General features: G+C 45.9%; 1 protein-coding gene across 1 annotated transcript; it reads left to right on the top strand.

Moving 5' to 3' along the window:
* The first annotated feature begins 2,209 nt into the window (after window positions 1-2,209).
* TPPP3 (tubulin polymerization promoting protein family member 3) lies at window positions 2,210-19,514 on the top strand. The gene is made up of 4 exons (XM_070952832.1): window positions 2,210-2,351; window positions 13,821-14,014; window positions 17,913-18,066; window positions 18,640-19,514. Exons 2-4 carry the CDS (start codon window positions 13,827-13,829, stop codon window positions 18,826-18,828), a joined length of 531 nt encoding a protein of 176 aa, XP_070808933.1. The 5' UTR covers window positions 2,210-2,351; window positions 13,821-13,826; the 3' UTR covers window positions 18,829-19,514.
* Window positions 19,515-19,730: the final 216 nt, after the last annotated feature.

Below are 19,730 nucleotides of genomic sequence, written 5' to 3'. Positions count from 1 at the left end.
GGAGGAAAGCTATGCCAAATCTAGGCAGCGTACTAAAAAGCAGAGGCATCACCCTGCCAATAAAAGAGTGTATAGTCAAAGCTATGGTTTTCCCAGTTGCAATGTATGGCTGTGAAAGTTGGACCATAAGAAAGGCTGAGCGCCAAAGAATTGAGGCCTTTGAACTCTGGTGCTGGAGAAGACTCCTGTGAGTCCCTTGGACTGCCAGGCGATCCAACCGGTCAGTCCTAGAGGAGATCAACCCTGACTGCTCTTTAGAAGGCCAGATCCTGAAGATTCTAAGAGCCTTGGTAGTACAGTGGTCTAAGGCACCCTGTTATTAAGCTGGTTAAGACCAGCTGCCTGCAATTACTGCAGGGTTCGAATCTCGCCAAGGCTCAAGGTTGACTCAGCCTTCCATCCTTTCTAAGGTAGGTGAAATGAGGACCCAGTTTGTGGGGGCAATAAGCTGACTTTGTATAAATATACAAAAGGATGAAGGCTATTGCTGAGCACATTGTAAGCCGCCCTGAGTCTCCAGAGAAGGGCGGCATATAAATCAAATTTTAAAAAAAAGAAAAGATGAAACTCAAATACTTTGGCCACCTAATGAGAAGGAAGGACTCCCTGGAGAAGAGCCTAATCCTGGGAAAGATTGAGGGCAAAAGAAGAAGGGGACGACAGAGAGTGAGGTGGCTGGATGGAGTCACTGAAGCAGTCAGCATGAGTTTAAATGGATTCCAGAAGATGGTAGAGGACAGGAAGGCCTGGAGGAACGTTGTCCATGGGGTCGTAACGCGACTTCACAACTAACAACAACAAAATGGCTTAGTATGATTTTGTTGTTGTTCAGTCGCTAAGTTGTGCCCAACTCTTCGTGACCACATAGCCCGCCAGGCACCCCCTGTCCTCTATTGTCTCCCCGACTTTGCCTAAACTCATGTTGGTTGCACCCGTGACACTAATCATCTCACCCTCTGCTGTCCCCTTCTCCTTTCGCGTTCCATCTTTCCCAACATGGAACACCAGCCCCAATATTTTACCTCAGAGGTCTTCAAACTTGGCAGCTTTAAGATTGTGGACTTCAACTCCCAGAATTCTCCAGCCATTCTAGAATAGAATAGAATAGAATAGAATAGAATAGAATAGAATAGAATAGAATAGAATAGAATAGAATAGAATAGAATAGAATAGAATAGAATAGAATAGAATAATCATAGAGTAGAGTAGAATAGAATAGAATAGAATATAGAATAGAATAGAACAGAATAGAATAGAATAATCATAGAGTAGAATAATCATAGAGTAGAGTAGAATAGAATATAGAATAGAATAGAATAGAATAGAATAGAATAGAATAGAATAATCATAGAGTAGAATAGGATAGAATATAGAATAGAATAGAATAGAATAGAATAATCATAGAGTAGAATAATCATAGAGTAGAGTAGAATAGAATAGAATATAGAATAGAACAGAATAGAATAGAATAATCATAGAGTAGAATAATCATAGAGTAGAGTAGAATAGAATATAGAATAGAATAGAAAAGAATAGAATAATCATAGAGTAGAATAGGATAGAATATAGAATAGAATAGAATAGAATAGAATAGAATAGAATAGAATAGAATAATTATAGAGTAGAGTAGAATAGAATATAGAATAGAAAAGAAAAGAAAAGAAAAGAAAAGAAAAGAAAAGAAAAGAAAAGAAAAGAAAAGAAAAGAAAATTCATAGAGTAGAGCACAGTAGAGAAGAATAGAATAGAGAATAGAATAGAACGGAACGGAACGGAACAGAACAGAACAGAACAGAACAGAACAGAGCAACAGAGTTGGAAGGGACCTTTGATTGCAAAGCCTCTGCCAAGCCTGCAGGAATTAAAGGCTCCTGCCCAGAGCCTCGGATCCAAGGTTCAACGGGCCAAACCAGGTCTGGGTGTGTGTGGAGGGGGGGGGGGCGAGAGGGGGAATGCGAGGTCGCCTAGACGGACCTCTCCCGTTGCCTGCGCCCCTTCCTTCCTTCCCAGATTCCTCCCCCTGGGGGCTTTTCCGACACACCGCCCCCCCCCCCCTTCGCCCCGCGTTGCACTGGCACAACCGCTGCCCGGAGCCCGGGGTCTTTGGCAAAGCGGAGGGGCGGGGCCTCGCCCGCCCCGCCCCCTTGCTGTTCTGCTCTGCCTCCACCCCAGCCTCCTCCTCCTCCTCCTCCCCCCGCCGCCCGTCAGCCGCTGTGTCACTCAGATCTCTATGGAGACGGGAATCAACAGCTGAGCCTCGCCCGGACGGCCGCGCAAGCCTTTTTTTATTCCCCCCACGAAAGCAGCGCGTCCTGCAAAAAAAGGCGCAGAGAGGGTAGAAGGCGAGCGGGGTAAGCGGCGAGCGCGCGAGCGAGCATGCATGCAAGCAAGCTGGGCAGCCCTAGGAGAAGGCGATGGGGGGTAGGGACGGTTGGGTCCCAGGACCGTGTGTGTGTGTGTGTGTGTGTGTGTGTGTGTGTGTGTGTGTGTGTGTGTGTGTGTGTGTGTGTGTGTGTGTGTGTTGGGGAGGGGGGGCGCACCGGGCTTGCAGTCAGCCTCCTTCTGGTTTTCCCACCGGTGTCGCTGCAGCGACGCGCTCCGCTCCATCTATCCCTCCATCCTTCCATCCATCCCTCTATCCCTCTATCCCTCCCTCCATCCCCCTATCCCTCTATCCCTCCCTCCATCCCTCTATCCTTCCATCCATCCCTCTATCCCTCCATCCCTCCATTTATTTATTTATTTATTTATTTATTTATTTATTTATTTATTTAATTAATTAATTAATTAATTAATTAATTAATTAATTAATTAATTTCTATACTGCCCTTCTCCCGAAGGACTCAGGGCGGTGTACAGCCTGATTAAAAGCACAAAGACAGACAAAATTTAAAAATAATTAAAATTATTAAATTATAGGCTCAATTTAAAACCCCAAATTTAAAATCCCATTTTTAAAAACCCCAATTAATATCTTTACCTTGATAGCCCAGCCTGGCGGAACAACAAGGTTTCCATCCATCCCTCTATCCCTCCATCCCTCCCTCCATCCCTCCTGCCATCCATCCGGGGTGCAGCTCCAGCTCCACCACCATCCCTTCTCCAAGCTGCCCTCTCTCCCTCTCTCTCTCTGTCTGTCGGTGAGGACCCTCCCTCCCTCCTCCTCCTCCTCCTGCTGTCTGTCTGGGCGCGCTTCCTCGCACATCAGCCCCGTGGAAATCTCATCCCTAGATGGCCATGGACAAAGGAGCCCTGCTCTCTTCTACCCCTACAGCCCCAGCCCCAGCCTGACGCCCTCCAGATGCTCTGGACCACATCCTACCCACCGCCCACCCCTCATTGATTTTTTGGGGTGAAGGGCCCCTCGGGAGGGCGCCAGGTTGGAGACAGAGCGTCTAAGCTTTCTCTCCCTCCACACACACACACACTTTTTTTTTTGTGGTTTGCAGCGCAGGCAAGGCGGTGACGTCATTTATTTTTTTTTTGCTCTACACGAATTTAATGTGGGATGCTGTTTATTGTTTATTTTTTCCCACCAGGCTGTAGGGTAAATAATGCAAAAACAAAAGAAAACCCTGCTCTCTCCGCGATCCTGGTGATCGCCGTGCAGATCTGCTCTTAAAGCATCCCTAGATCCCGATAATTTATTTATTTATTATTTATTGGTTCGATTTATATGCCGCCCTTCTCCGGAGACTCAGGGCGGCTTACAATGCGTTAAGCAATAGCCTTCATACTTTTGTATATATCTGCTTAGTAGGGCTTTTTGCCCCCCCCCCCAAGCGGTGTTCTTTTTTATACAAAGTCAGCTTACTGCCCCCACAATCCGGGTCCTCATTTTACCTACCTTGGAAGGATGGAAGGCTGAGTCAACCTTGAGCCTGGTGAGATTTGAACTCGCAGTAATTGCAGGCAGATGGCAGCTAAGTGCTACTTTAACAGTAGTTTAGTCCACTGCACCACCAGTGCAGTGGGCTTGGTTGAATGGGGTTCTCCGTTGAGTGGTGGTTGAATGGCTGTTTCACTCCGTGCATCTGTCTGCTTCTCCTGGTGGGTTGTTTAAGCGTGACGCCCTCTTTGATCCCGCTGATGTTTATTTGCCTTTACGGGCTGTTAATAGGACTGCGGAGAAATGTCATCTAGAGATGTACAGATTTTAAATTGCAAAGGCAGGAGACAGGGCCGGAGAAGGGCTGCTTGGCTCAATCAGCCTGGATGCTGAGGCTTTTTCGTTTGAGTAAACATTTTGAAAATAGCTGGCTACCCTCAAACAGGGCAAGTTAACCTTAGCCTGAGCTTCGCCTAGAGATTTCCACTGGTACAGTTTTAACACTTGCGACTTCAGAATCCTTTCATTGTGGACTTATCTGTCTGTGTGAAGAGATCCTGCTTTGCACTCTGGTTTATTACGAACTAACGCAACTAACATATGAAGAACAGTTGCAGAATTTGGGGTTGGCTAGTCTAGAGAAAAAAAAGACTAGGAGGGACATGATAGCAATATTCCAGGATTTGAGAGAGTGCCACAATTTTTTTTTGCATGTGTGTGTGTGGGGGGGGAAGTTATTTTATTTATTTATTTATTTATTAGTTCGATTTATATGCCGCCCTCCTCCAGAGACTCAGGGCGGCTTACAATGCGTTAAGCAATAGCCTTCATACTTTTGTATATTTATACAAAGTCAGCTTATTGCCCCCACAAACTGGGTCCTCAATTTACCTACTTTAGAAAGGATGGAAGGCTGAGTCAACCTTGAGCCTGGCGAGATTCGATCTTACTTTAATTGCAGACAGCTGGTGTTAAATTACAGTGCTCTGTCTGTTGAGCTATCCAGGCTCCTTCAAGTTTTCCTTGAAGACTTTTCGCTTTTCATCCAAGAAGCTTCTTCGGTTCACTGAATTGAAGAAAATTCTTGGTTGCCCCCTTTGAGACAACCATGACCAGGATGACTGTGAGAATCTCCACAGATAGTGCCAAGGCTCTTTTGCACAAAACCTTACAAACTCTTTATCAGAGTTGGCGAACTGGAGGCAGAAGGTAATGATCTACTGATGTGCATTAGACCTGTCCGAGGGTTTCTGAACATGCTATGTTGGTACTGTGATAACAAGCACAGAAAGGCTTTATTTCTGTCCTAAATCAGGTCATGTACATATTTGCAGCATTTCCTCTTAAGCTTCAATCCTGGCTATTGAAAACAAGCCCTGGTGTGGAGAGACACCTGGTTTTGCAGTTTGGCATCGTCCGCCATCTTGAGACATGATATTATATCTGGCCACACCTCCAGAGCAGCGGTGGGAAGCCATTTTCTTTTGTCCGCTGCTGAACTGCAGCTCTCAGGAATCCAGCCTGACCAATAGATCAGCTGGGCGATCCAGTTTAGTAAGATCTGGGGAGGGGGGTGGAGAAAATTGCTAGGAATGATAGGTAGCGCTTCCTTTTGAATTTGTATTCTATATTCCTGATCCTTACAAGCAGAGTCGAAGAGTCTTATTTAAGCATCCCACGTAAAAAAAATGGGCTTCAGTCTATTTGCACTTCAATCAGAGCAGGGATGCGTTGTGCAAGAGATACTCCATTGATTGGGTGATGCTTTCCAGTCCATAATATGTGTTTCTCCTGTTTTTAATGAATCAGTCGAAGAGGGAGAAGAGACAGCTCTGTGTCTCAGCCCTTTGAGGTGAACAGGGCTGTGGTTGTTTGGACTGGTACCCCCCATTAGATGAGTTTAAGTAGCTCAGTGGCTAAGATGCTGAGCTCGTCGATTGAAAGGTCGGCAGTTCAGTGGTTTGAATCCCTAGTGCCCCGTAACGGGGTGAGCTCCCATTACTTGTCCCAGCTTCTGCCAACCTAGCAGTTCGAAAGCATGTTAAAAAATGCAAGTAGAAAAATAGGGACCATCTTTGGTGGGAAGGTAACAGCGCTCTGTGCACCTTTGGCATTGAGTCATGCCGGCCACATGACCACGGAGACGTCTTTGGACAGCGCTGGCTCTTCGGCTTTGAAACGGAGATGAGCACCGCCCCTAGAGTCGGGAATGAGTAGCACATAGGTGCAAGGGGAACCTTTACCTTGTTCCCATCACAGATCTAAGTCAATAAATACACATGAGCAGGGCAGATCTATTCATATTCCTTCTAGAAAAGATCATTAAAAAAATACAAGTCCTCTCAGGTATCCCAAGCGGGTTAAGAACCAAAGATTTAAAGGATGCTCCCCAGCTCTCTATTCATCTAAAGATGGAATTTGCTGGGTTGCAACTTTATAAAAGAGATGTCAAATATGCACAGGTCAATGATCTTACCATGGCCATTCCCAATATAATGTGTATTGTACCTTTGCCTTCCAGAATTACTGGTAATTAGGGAGGGAGGGAAGCAGAGAGAGAGAGAGAGAGAGGAGGGAGGGAGGAAGAGAGAGAGGGAGGGAGGAAAAGAGAGGGAGGGGAGGAAGAGAGAGAGGAGGGAGGGAGGAAGAGAGGGAGGGAGAAAAAGAGAGGGAGGGAGGGAGGAAGAGAGAGAGAGAGGAGAGAGGGAGAAAAAGAGAGAGGGAGGGGAGAAAGAGAGAGAGAGAGAGGAGGGAGAGAGGAAAAGAGAGAGAGGGAGGGAGGAAGAGAGAGAGAGAAAGAGGATAAGTATTTATTATATAATTGTATATGGTTATGGTTATGGTTCTGGGCAGCTTAGAGAGACATAAACATAGACAATCTAAAAAAATAAACACTCCCATGTTCAAGCATAGACAATTCTGGATTTTTTAAAAAAAGATGCTTTGAATTCTTTTCTAGGTTTTAACGACAGCAATTATCTCTCATGTCAGTTTATTCTGCAATATACAACACAGCACACTCAAATATCTACCTACAGAACTTAATATCTTTGAAGAGGCCCAGGGAGTAAGGCAGTTCTGCAAAATGGGAAGAGCTGCATGCGGCTTCAACCAAAATGTACTTTTATTTTTCTGCATATGCGCAGGTGGTGTTTTTTTTAGAGGCTATTCTCTCCCCACTTCTTTGCTTGTTAAAACGACGTGAAGCTTATTTTAAGATGTAAATTACAGATGTGTTTCTTTCCCAAAACAGAAAAAAGCATGCTGCCAATTTTTTGGCAGTCTAGGGGGACATAAAAAAAAAATTGTATCTGAGGTTGGAGAATGACTAGCCCAAAAAATACAATTCCCATGTAAAAGCCAATGTGTTTGCTAATTTTTGTAGCATGCCCAATTGAAAGGAAGCCAGTGGGCAGGTCACAGCAAGTTAAAATTGTAAATACTGTACAACAGTTAAATGAAGCTAACTTTTAAAAACAACAATAGCCACTATCAATCTTTCTTCAAGTTGGAGAAGTTAACTAAGGTTGAGTCTATCATTTGTTGCAACACATTTTAGAAGGCATTCAGAAGACCGCATTGCAGGTAAAAAAAAATAATAAATCAAAATCCATGCAAAAGTTTCAAAACTTTAGGGACCAGTTAACAGACTAGAATTTGAAACCACGATTCCATGTGAGTTTTTAAGCTTTAGTTTAGTGCTAACTATGGTTTGCTTTGATGAACTAAAGCAACAGCAATATCTTTATTTTGCAAATACAAAATTATATGCAGTTGCAATTTTGCAAATGCAATCAAATCACTGCATGGTCGAAGGAGAAATGAATGCCAACAGAGGTACCACTGAAAGCCAATATTGAGCTCTTCTTAACTGTGGCTTGTTTGTGATCCATCTTTGGAATCTGAAACGTGGTTTGGATACTTCGTGACATGATTGTTAGTGCAAACATTGGGCTTGGCCTGATGTCTGAAATGAGCTAGCCTGTTGGGTGGGGAAGCCCTGTCACTGCATGTTTGTTTATGTATCCAGGATCTAGCAACTAGCCCAACGGTGTGAATTAGGCAATCTGCTGAAAGAATCCTGCTTGTACTGTGAACAGGGCTTGAGTCAACACCTTGAGCAATGGAGAGAAGGAAAGAGAGTTTGAACGAAAGACAGTAACTAGGAGCCACCATCCACAAAGTAGCTGATTTACTATTTCTAGTGCAATCATCAGTCTGGGGATAAACGTCTTTTTGCTCACACGCAACATATACAGTGCGAAAGGAGCTGCATGTGTGAGTTTGTGGGACGTGTGTGTTTGTGCATGAGTTCCCTAAATATTGAAGGACTTGAACTGAATGGAGATACAATTAGGTGTCCCCCCCTCCAGATCCTTGTCTGTTTTTTTTTTTGAAAACCACACAGATTTTTTTTCATGGAAATCTGTGTGCTCAAACATGCATTTGAACACGCATTCCAGGGATGGGTTGCTGGGGGTTCGCAGGGGTTCGGGAGAACCTCTAGCTAAGATTCTGTAGAGTTCAGAGAACCCCCAAATCCCACTCCTGGCTGGTCCAACCCGCCCCACCACGCCCCTCCCCTCCCAGGAGTCCCCACGTGGCCCGTTTTGGATGCAGGTAAGTGCAGGGCGCGCACAGATGCTCGGGGAGGGCGAAAAATAGTCCTACCAGAAGTTCAGAAAGGCCTGTTTCCGACCTCCAGAGGGCCTCCAGAGCCTGGGGAGGCCATTTTCGCCCTCCTGGAATTTCAAGGAAAGCCACTGGAGCCTGGGGAGGGCAAAAACGGCCCCCCTGCCATGGTGCAAGAGGCCGACTAAGTCACGCCCACCATGCCTACACCCACCCAGCAACCAGGCAGAGAACCCCTTACTAAAATTTTTGAAGCTCACCCCTGACGTATTTAAAATGTGTGTTCGCTTCATGTATTCCGACCTGCACATTCAAATAAAAATGCAAACATTTTTGACAGGGAGATGCCCAGAATTAGTTAGAAAATGGGCAGCTATGTAAATTTTTAAAATCAATAAATAAATGCCCCCATTCACCAGAGTCTGTGCGCGTAAAAAGACAGTAACAGTAACAGAGTTGGAAGGGTTTAAAGCCCTACATGGCTCAGGGCCAGGGTATCTTCGAGACCGCCTTCTACCACATAATTTTCAACGACCGGTAAGATCCCACAGAGTTGGTCTCCTCCGGGTCCCATCAGCTAAACAGTGCCGGCTGGCGGGCCCGCAGGGGGAGAGCCTTCTCTGTGGGTGCCCCAGCTCTCTGGAACCAGTTACCTCCTGAGGTCCGGACCATCCCCACCCTATTGGCCTTCTGAAAAGCGGTGAAGACCTGGCTCTTCCGGCAGGCCTGGGGCTGTTGATCTCGTTCTTGCGATCCAGCGAGATCCAGCCATGAATGGTGTGAATGAGTTTTAATATTTTTTAATTTTTAAATGTTTTTTATAATGATTTTAAATGCATTGTGAGCCGCCCTGAGTCTTCGGAGAGGGGCGGCATACAAATTGATATTAATAAATAATAAAAATAATAAATAAATAAAGGGGCCTCAGAGGTCATCTAGTCCAACCCCCTGCTCACGCAGGAGACCTATACTAGGGATTCGAACCACCGAACTGCCAACCTTTCTGATCGACAAGCTCAGTGTCTTAGCCACTGAGCCAGCTAGCCAGACGCCAGAGGTCTTTATGAAATCTAGGTCCGGGATCTATAACTGAGTTGGATGGAGCCAGAATTCGTGCAGTTGTTTATCTTCCTACGTTTGCAAGTGTAGGCCTTCCGCATCTGCTGCCTTTTGTGTCGGTGTGTGCAGGAATGTCTTGGTTCCCTCCGTGTCAGCCTTTCACAATCTTCTATCTCCCAGCCTTGGAGCTGGTGGAGAAGCAGAGATAAGAGTGAACGCATAGACACGTCTCCTGTCACACACACTCGCACGTGTCTCTGTGCAGAGTTCAGGACAACACCCCCTCCCCATCCTCCCTGCTGCAACAGCATCCAAAGATCACAACCCACCCATAGCAACCGTCGCCGGGCAACACAAACTCTGGCCACACCAACAGCCAAACGCACACGTCTGTTTTTGTTTAATGTCAGGCTGTAACTATGGTCTTGGGTCTGGCAAAATCCCAGGCTGGCTGGTGCCCTAACAGGGGGAAAAAACAGGGTTACTAAGGGCAAGGGCTCAGTCAGGAGCCATGGGCAGCACTAATCCAGTGCAGAGATATTGCAAACTCTCTGCTGATTTCTTGCAAGGAAAACTAGTACCTTGGATAGCCTCCCTTCCTGCCTTGGGCAGTGACGACTCGACGGTTGATCAGAAGGAGGCAGCAGACAGGAAGCAAAGTTCCTTATATAGCACATGTTCCTTATATAATGCCTTTTTTTCCCCCTCCTGCCAAAAGTTTGTTGTTGTTGTTGTTTTTAGCTCACTTAGATCATTTGGCTCACTTTGGGTAATCGGCAAGAATCGGGGTGAGGGGAGATTCCTTGCTACGCCACTCCCAGTTGCCCAAAGTCTCAGGAGAGCCAGAGAATAAATCTTCACCTGAGACTCGGCGAGAAAATAGTCCTTTACCTAACCTGACCCTGCCTGGGTGTAATTCTTGAGTGGACTTCGCCCGTCCCTCTCGGAGAGACCGACACCTGCTTGCTCAGCTTTTATAGGTTGACCGTCGGCTGCAGAGAATTCTTGACATCCAATCTGGAGGCCAGAAGCAAGAATGAAATCACTCGTATGATTTCAGTTAAACACGCAGGAGAAGGCAGTGCTCTTGTGGAGTGTTCAGATATAAGTGGCAACCCTGGAATTCTTTCTGGCTTCTTTTGTTTTGGTAGCGGAGGTGGCCCATGGAGACCCTGGAAGCCTCCCTGACTTTCCTCCTGAGCCCAGAGAGAAAAGATGAATGCTTTTTTTTCTGCTAATGGATTCTGCCTCTGTCAGAATCATCTGCCTCTCCATGATTAAGTCAAGCAGAAAAGCCATTAGTTTGCTGGAAGAATACAGGGTGGTGTGTAAAAGTGTATCTGTTTATCAGTGCACTGATATATGTGTGTGTGTGTGTGTGTATGTATATACATACATCTCTCTCTCTATCTCCATCTCTCTCTCTCTCTCTCTCTCTCTCTCTCTCTCTCTCTCTCTCTCTCTCTCTCTAATTTTCTCTCTCTCTCTACCTCTACCTCTCTACCTCTACCTCTACCTCTACCTCTCTCTCTCTCTACCTCTACCTCTACCTCACTATCTCTATCTCTACCTCTCTCTCTCTCTACCTCTCTCTCTCTACCTCTACCTCTACCTCACTATCTCTATCTCTACCTCTCTCTCTCTCTCTCTAACTCTCTCTCTCTCTAACACTCTCTCTCTCTCCCTATCTCTCTATCTATCTATCTATCTATCTATCATCTATCTATCTATCTATCTATCTATCTATCTATCTATCCACAGCTCCCAAATCAGCACCAGATGTGGCTCTTCAGTCCAGAATTTAAAGTAACTTTTTCATCATAGCAAAATCTGAGAACCATCCATTCATTATTATATGGTGGTTTTCCTATAGAGTGAAAACACAAACGTTTGATGCTTACACAGTTTCTGACTTGGCTGAATCCGTTGAATCAATGGGGTGACAAATGTTGCAGCCCTCACATCCTACACAATTTCTGTGTAGAGGCATTCCAAGTTGCCTCCTTTTCAGTCTAATATTTAGGTGTTGGATTTTTTTTTTACAATGCTGCTTTTTTATTGTTTATGGTTTTTACAATATCTTACTTCTTTAGCTTCTAATTATAGGCTATGTTTTTTATTTTAATTGATACTTAAAGAAGTAGTACCACCAAGAATGAGAAGCAGAAGGAAAAGAAACCAAATAAATAGGAAAGAGGTTCACCAGCATTATAAAACTAAATGAAATGGAATAACAATTTCGAGATAACATGCATTTTGCCCTATGCATTTAAGTACCTGCTTCTACCATTTAAAAGCTTTAAACCATAGTTAAAATCAAGCTAATGTGCAATTATAGAAGACGATCATTGGTCTGATATAAATTATAAATCAAAATAGGGGTTATAATAATTTCTGTCTAAAAAAAATAGTTAGCAAATCTAAATCTAAATGTTAGGCTCTGATGTTAGAAGAAATCCAAACGTTATATACGGAATTATAATTAAAAATTGGTTTCCAAATTCAAATGGATGGTTATTTTGGACAGCAAAGAATATAGCTCCAAGTTCATTTGCCATTCTTCTGTAGAAGAAACCATGTGCAATTTGCAATAAGAAGCAATTTTTCAATCCAGTACCGAAGAACATTTCTGAACAATTTCTGTCTTCTTGTGTTTATTACTCATTCTGTTTTTGATTGCACTTTATATAACAACTTGGAACAGAACTGCTTTTCCTTGCTTCGATCTTCGAGGGTGGAAATGAGAAGGAAGCAGAATTAGGCTAAACATTAAGAATAACTTCCTAAACAAAACCAGAACATTAATTCGAATGGCAGGACAGACTTCCTAAACTGATGGATAGTCTTTTTAATGGCGACACGTAAGGCAAGGGATCTGCAGTCTTCTACCAGGAATTCAGGATTTACATTAAATAGGATCAGTAAATAATATTTCTCGGGCTCTGATAAGAAACTGTGTTCTGTTGTCTAAGACCGATTAACATGGGCATTTTCATATGCGCAAAACCTCCAATTCTCCATCTGATACGGTTTTTTGGCACCCGGATCAAGCCTGATCTAATAGAATTATCATATAATTAGAAAATTTGAAAGCCCTCCAGCTATCCTTAGGTAATATTTCTGAGATCCTTAATTCAACAGTTATTTGTTATAATAACTAATACTTAGTTATTTGTGTAACTAATTATTCAAACGCACACCATTTCTGTTGAGCTGGATTTCAGTGAAATAAATTGCAATCGCTGCAGATAACAACAATAAATTAAAAAAAAATCTAGATCTAGATTAATTGCTCTGGGAAGATCCTCCTAAGGAATATTGTAACCTTCTGCTCATTTTTGGGTTTCATAATTCCCTCTGGGCACCCACTGTTGACCTCTGAAATGAAATAAATGAAGAATTGACTAACTGGATTTTAGTATGATGTATCTGGATTCCATCCCCCAAACATTTTGCAGAAGAGCAGTTACATAAACTGGTTCGAAGAAAGCCTCTGAGAATAGGGGGGAGGTAACTTAACATCAGAAAGATTTTAGAAAATCTGCATCCAGTGTAGGCATCGTGGAGACCCTGGATTACAGCTTGCACAATGTCCTTCGCCCAAAAGTGGACAAAATATTTTCTTCTTAATTGTCTTGGGTTCCTATAGATTAGAAGTAATGTCCGTGTTTTGATATTATTTCCGTTGAACATTCCAATAATTATGTAAGTGGAATTGTGGTGAAAACTGTTTGAAAGATTTTGCTAATCTCCAGAGAACAGCTGCTAAAATTCATCCTTGATATACAGTAGTGGCCAAAATTGTGGAGCATTTTTTCTAATGCTTTGAAAAGTCTCTGCTGATCAGGCAACTCAGCTGGGATCGTCAGAGAGGCTTTTTAAAAAATGCTTTGAAAAGCCTCTGACGATCCCAGCTGAGCTGCGCAATCATCAGAGGCTTTTATTTTTTACTTTTAAAAGCATTTTTTCATCGGAAGAGGTTGTAGAAAAAATGCTTTTAAAAGTTTTTAAAAAAGCCTCTGATGATCGTGCGGCTCAGCTGGGCATGCTGGGGGGGGGGCGCAGGGATTTTTGCTACCGGTTCTCTGAACCACCCGCCGCCATCGCTACCGGATTGGGTGATCCGGTCCAAACCGGGAGCATTTAACTTCTGCTTTAAGCCCAAGTGGGGTGGAACCAAAGTCCATAAACACCTGGAGGGGCATTGGGTTGCGTCTCTCTTCCAATCTTCAGGATGTTAGTTCATATCGCCTACCTACAACCTGGATCTGAACCTGGACCTCTTCCTGTGTTTTGAAAGGGCAATATGGCAGAGAGCACAGACATGGAATCCTTGCAGGAAAGCTTCCGGAAATTCGCCATCTATGGAGACACCAAAGCGACGGGGCAGGAAATGAATGGAAAGAACTGGGCCAAGCTGTGTAAAGAATGTAAGGTGATTGATGGAAAAGGGGTTACCGGCACAGAGGTGGACATCGTCTTCACCAAGGTGAAGTAAGTATCTTTTCTGTGTTGGCTTCTTGACAGGGTTTCATTGATGAAATGGAGAAGCTCTGAAACGGAGTTTTCAAACAAATGTAGAACACACCATTAAAGCATGTTATCACTGTATTTTAATGTATGTATGTATGTATGTTTTTTTATTCCAGGCCCTCTAGACAGCATATCCTAGAGCAGGAGTGTCAAACTCAAGGGTTAGATTAGGGTTAGGGTTGTAATGGCTGTATCTGGCCCGCGAGGTGTTTAGATCTGGCCCGCAGGGCTACCCTGGAAACAGTGAAGGACCGGCTTGCGGTACCTCTACCAGTGAAAACGGAGCTCAGGAAGGCTGTGTGCGAGACCCTCCCAAGCGCCGTTTTCACTGGCAGAGGCTTGCAGGAAGCCATTGCAGCCAAAAATGGAGCTCAGGAGGGCCATGTGCGGCTCTCTTGAATGCCGTTTTTGCTGGCAGAGGGTTGCAGGAGGCTGTAGCAGCCGAAAATAGAGCCCAGGAGTCCGTTTTCGCTGGCACAGTGCTTGGGCCACCACAGTCACACCCCCAGTACGAGTGATGTCGAGCTGGCCATGCCCACCCTGGCCAAGCCCACCCCCAGCCCCCAAAGTCAAACACAACCCTGATGCGGTCCTCAATAAAATCGAGTTTGACAGCCCTGTCCTAAAGGGATTGCTGAAGCCCCTGCCTGCTTTCAAGGGAACTCCATCCATAGGGAGCCTGTTGTGGCCCGTCAGCGGCCTGTACAGCTAGTAGCTGATTCTGACAGTGAGGAGGCTGGTGTGGTGCTGTGCCAGCAGCCTGTGTAGCTGGCACTCGAGTCAGACAATGAGGAGGCTGGAGAAGATGTGGTGCCAGAGGCAGGGATTCAGCCAGGGCCTTCAGAACCTCCAGAAGCTCCCATAAGTGAAGAGGAAGAAGAGGAGGAACCTCTTCTCGATGCACGGGCGCGCAGAGCTGCCAAAAGGCAGGAGTGACTCCTCAGGAGGAGGTCTCCTCAAGAGTAAAGCTTGGGGCTAATTGGCCACTCTCTTAGCCTATTTAAGGATGGACGACGACTGAGGCAATTTGCAGGGAACAACTTTGTTCACTCTCCTTCGTGTCCTGATCTTAGTTCTCTTATCAGTTTCCTGCAAATTGCTTCTGGGCTTTCTGCCAACCATAGTAAGATTACGATTATTTATTCTTTGGATTCTTGTAGGCTGTTAAGAAAGTTAATTAACAGCCTTTGTTTGAAAAAAGACTGATTTAATTTAGTAAACTAAGGTTTGTACAGACTTTGTGTGTGCTGCATTCTTTGGGGTCCGTAGCTGGGGCAGAACAGAGCCTGAGCTTTTTCAGTGGTGCCCCCTTCTGGGAAACAGTTTGTCCGTAAACATCTGGACCAAGAGGCAGTTTTATGTAGCGGTTAAGGCACCAAGCTAAAAACCAGGAGACTGTGAATTCTAGTCCCACCTTAAACACAAAGCCGGATGGGTGACCTTGGCCAGTTACTCTTTCTCAACCCTAGGCAGGAACAACCCCAAACTACTTCTGAAAAAAAGCTTGCCAAGAACGCTGCAGGGATTTGTCTAGGCAGTTGCCAGGCGTCAACACTGACTCGAAGGCACACAAGCAAGCCTTTGGATCACAACCACCAACTCTTGCTAAGTTTGGAAGACGTTGAGTTCAGGCTGGTCTATTCTGGGTGCCCCTGGGCAGTAGTGGATTGCCCCCGGTTCGCACCGGTTCTATAGAACAGGTAGTAAAACTGGCGGGAGGCTCCGCCCACTGACCCCGATATCATGAAAACGCTTCTGCGCTTTCATGCAGAAGAGCGGGGTGCGCACAAGCGAAGCGAGCTCGTGCGCGGCTCTGTTGCGAACCGGTAGTAAAGGTAAGTAGAACCCATCCCTGCCCCTGGGACTGTTTTTGAGATGATAGGATTGTGTATTGTTCGAAGGTTTTGATGATTGCCCGTGACTCTCCTGAGCCTACAGCCATTGTGTAGCATAGTAATTCCAATAAATACAAATAGATCTCTGTCTCACACACACACACAAACCTCACCCAGTTTCCCTGGCTGAATGCCAGCTTGGACTTGGCACAGCTGAGGACCACATCTGTGCTTCTGAGAAGACCAAATTGTTCCGATTTGATCCAAAGTATTGGCAGAATGTCTTTTGCTACTAGTCCTTTGGCTCAGCACATCATCTGTTGTTTCAGAGGTTAAGTCCTTAGTTCTGGCAGAAAACGTACTTAGTCTGCTGGCCTAGTTTGTTGGTAAAGGAAAGGTCTTGATTACAGAAACAAATTGTTTAATTGGAGGGAGGAGAGAAAGAGAGAGGGAGGGAGAGAGAGAGAGAGAGAGAGAGAGAGAGAGAGGGAGGGTTGTGGGTTAAACCGAGGGGGGGGGAATTGAAACATTTTAGCAACCGGTTCTCTGCCTGGTTTCTGGGTGGGCGTGGCCAGGGGGACGTGGCCTACTTGGCCTCCTGCACCATGGTGGGGGAGGCGTTTTCTCCCTCCCCAGGCTCCAGAGGCTCTCCTCAAGCCTCTGAGAGGACAAAAACGGCCTCCCCAGGCTCTGGAGGCCCTCTGGAGGCTGGAAATGGGCCTGTTTCCGGCCTTCCCAAACTTCCAGTAGGCCTGTTTTTCGCCCTCCCTGAGCTTCCCTGCGCGCCCTGCACTTACCTGCATCCAAAATGGGCCACGTTGGGACTCCTGGGAGGAATGGGGTGGGGTGGGGTGGGTGGGGCCAGCCAGGAATGGGATTTGTGGGTTCTCTGAACTGCACAGCATCTTAGCTAGAGGTTCTCTCAAACCCCTGAGAACTGTAGCTGGGACTCCAGAACTGTAATAGAGACTTTCTCTTGGCATGGTCGAAGGTTATTTTATTTTATGAAGCTTGGCCTGCTATCTTTTACAATTTTTATTTGATGTTCTGCATTTTTTTTAATGGCTTTTATCTATTCTATTTTAACCCGGCCAGAGTCTTTTATGCGAGATGGGTATAAATCAAATCAATCAATAAATATGATGACCTCCTGGCAGGATGGTACTCCTGCCTCTGAAGAGAACTCGGTCACACTCCCAAGATACTATTTATATTCAAAGAAACCAGACCACAGGTTATAAAACACACGTATCCAAAATAAAGACGCAAACAAGTGGGACCCCTCCCCGCTCTTGCCTTGAAGCAGGAGTGAAATGTAAAATTTGTTACTACCGGTTCTGTGGGCATGGCTTGGTGGGGGAGGGAGGTAATGTGACTGGGTGGGCGTGGCCAATTTTTTTTTTTAACTTTTCAAAGCATTTTTTCTAATGCTTTGAAAAGCCTCTGCCGATCAGGCAACTCAGCTGGGATCATCAGAGACTTTTCAAAGCATTTCTTTTACCACGTCTTCGGCCAAGAGGTTGCAGAAAAAAATGCTTTGAAAAGCCTCTGACGATCCCAACTGAGCCGCGCGATCATCAGAGGCTTTTTTTTTTTTACTTTTAAAAGCATTTTTTCGTCGGAAGAGGTTGTAGAAAAAATGCTTTTAAAAGTAAAAGAAAAAAAAAGCCTCTGATGATCATGCGACTCAGCTGAGCATGGGAGGGGACGGGCGTGCAGGGATTTTTGCTACCAGTTCTCCGAACCACCCACCACCATCGCTACCGGATCGGGCAATCTGGTCTGAACTGGGAGCATTTCACCCCTGCCTTGAAGCATATGGAAAAAGACTGCAATTCATGAGGAGTCACCTGAGACTAAGCCCCCATAAAGCCCCACAAACCCTTTTTTTCTAGAGAAATGAAAACCCCCATTTATTCTTTCTGCTGGGTCTGGGCATAAAAAGGCGGAGGGCAACCAACATAGAAGGTGGTCCTTTCCTGTTTTGAGCTGTTTGTGAATTCTTTGTTCCTGTCGTCTTACAGAGCAAAATCGTCCAGGGTCATCGGTTATGAGGAGTTCAAGCGGGCCTTGGAAGAACTGGCGCCAAAGCGGTTTAAGGATAAAAGCAGCGAGGAGGCTTTCAACTCCATCTGCCAACTGGTGGCGGGCAAAGAACCAACCAACGTGGGCGTCACCGTGAGTCTTGCTCCTGGGAGAGAGGGAGGAAGAGAGGGAAGGAGGGAGGGAAGGAAGGAAGGGAGACAGAAAGAGGACGGGAGGGAGGGAAGGAAGACAGAAAGACAGAACGAGGAAGGGCTGGATTTATGGCATTTTTTGATGCCATGGCCTCTTGCAACCCTCTGCCAGAGAAAACGGAGCTTGCAAGAAGTCTATATTTCTCCCCAGATAGAGGAAGGCGAAGAGGACAGATAAGTCAGTCTTGAGAAAACGGAGCTTGGGAGGGCTGCCTACGGACCTCCTGAGCTCCATTTTTGCTGGCAGAGGCGCCATGGGCTGGTTCTTTCCTGTTTCCAGGGCGGCCCCACAGGCCACATCCAGCCCCCAGGCCTTGAGTTTGACACCCCTGGCCCACAGCCTTAAGGAGGTAGGTTGCCCACCATGTCTTCTTAGATAGCTCCATTCCAGAGTGTCAGGGATGATTGATTGAGCTCCACTCAAGCTCCACTCCAGAGTGTCAGAGATGGTGATGGCGGTTGGGTGTTGGTCAGAGATGGATTCTAAGCTCCGCCTTGTCTTTGTGATTTCCAGAAAGCCAAGAGCGTCGGGGCTGTGGAGAGGCTGACGGACACCTCGAAGTACACTGGATCCCACAAGGAACGCTTCGACGAGACCGGGAAGGGCAAAGGAAAGAGCGGGCGGGAGAACATCGTAGACAACAGCGGCTACGTATCGTCCTACAAGAACGCTGGAACCTACGACGCCAAAATGAAGAAATAAGGGCCGCTGTCGCAGCCTGTGCCGAAGAAGGGGGCGCCCCAGTGACATACCCCTTGTATTGGGGGTGGGTGGGGTTTTTTTTTGCTGGGCCCGCTCCCGGGTTCTGAGTTGCAAAACAGAAGGGTTGCTGCTGTTCTCCATCTTGGCCTGGCCTTTTGCTTCCCATACCCCCAGAATTGCATCTGTAACACCTCCCTTGTCTCAGATTTCTATCCCGGGCTTCTCCTCACCCTCAACAGCTTCTCAGGCTTCCCACCCACTCGCTCAGGTGAATCTTCAAGACTAAATATGGCTCTTCCCGAGGGAATCTTGCTTGGGGTAGAACTTCTGCTTCTCACGGTAAAGCAGCTGTTAAAGGCACCAGGAGTGCGTGAGGGAAACCAAGTTGGTTGCCTTCCCCACAACTCACCGACCTCCGAGAAGGCCTCAACCACCTTGTCCGTGTTGCACCAGTGCTCAAAATCCTCTCACCTAGCCTGTAACCTGCCCTGACCATCTGGGTTGGACTGTAGCTCCCATTGTTCGTAGGCCAGTTGTGGCACTCTTGTCTGGCATAATGGGAGTTGTAGTCCCGCACCTCTGAAGTGTGACTGGTTGGGGAAATCCTGTCCTCTGGCATCATTTCACCGCTTCTGAGCTTTATAAGTCAAGCTGTATATGAATAAAGTACTACTAAATATATTCCTCAAATTACCAGAAGCTGCTGTCTTGTAGATCCTGTTCACCCCACATATCAATGGAGGCTGATGAATCTCTCTCTCTCTCTCTCTCTCTGTTGCTGAAGCATGCTTGGTTACACTAAACCAGTGATGGTGAACCTTTTCGGCTCCAAGTGTGTGTGCATCTGGGCCACAACCCGGAAGAGGAATTGCCCAGGTCGCATGTGCGCGCCCGAAAATTAA

The sequence above is a fragment of the Pituophis catenifer genome, unplaced genomic scaffold (assembly GCF_029215685.1).
Source record: "Pituophis catenifer annectens isolate HBS135680 unplaced genomic scaffold, rPitCat1.0.hap2 SCAF_13, whole genome shotgun sequence".
Taxonomy (NCBI): Eukaryota; Metazoa; Chordata; class Lepidosauria; order Squamata; family Colubridae; genus Pituophis; species Pituophis catenifer.
This window is presented reverse-complemented; position numbering and strand designations above follow the sequence as displayed.

Bases quoted from the DNA above. Each gene is read 5' to 3' on its own strand.
- TPPP3 (XM_070952832.1), top strand. From the start codon at position 13,827: ATGGCAGAGAGCACAGACATGGAATCCTTGCAGGAAAGCTTCCGGAAA. The intron at 14,015-17,912 runs GTAAGTATCTTT...GTCGTCTTACAG, and splicing joins ATCGTCTTCACCAAGGTGAA to AGCAAAATCGTCCAGGGTCA. The intron at 18,067-18,639 runs GTGAGTCTTGCT...TGTGATTTCCAG, and splicing joins CAACCAACGTGGGCGTCACC to AAAGCCAAGAGCGTCGGGGC.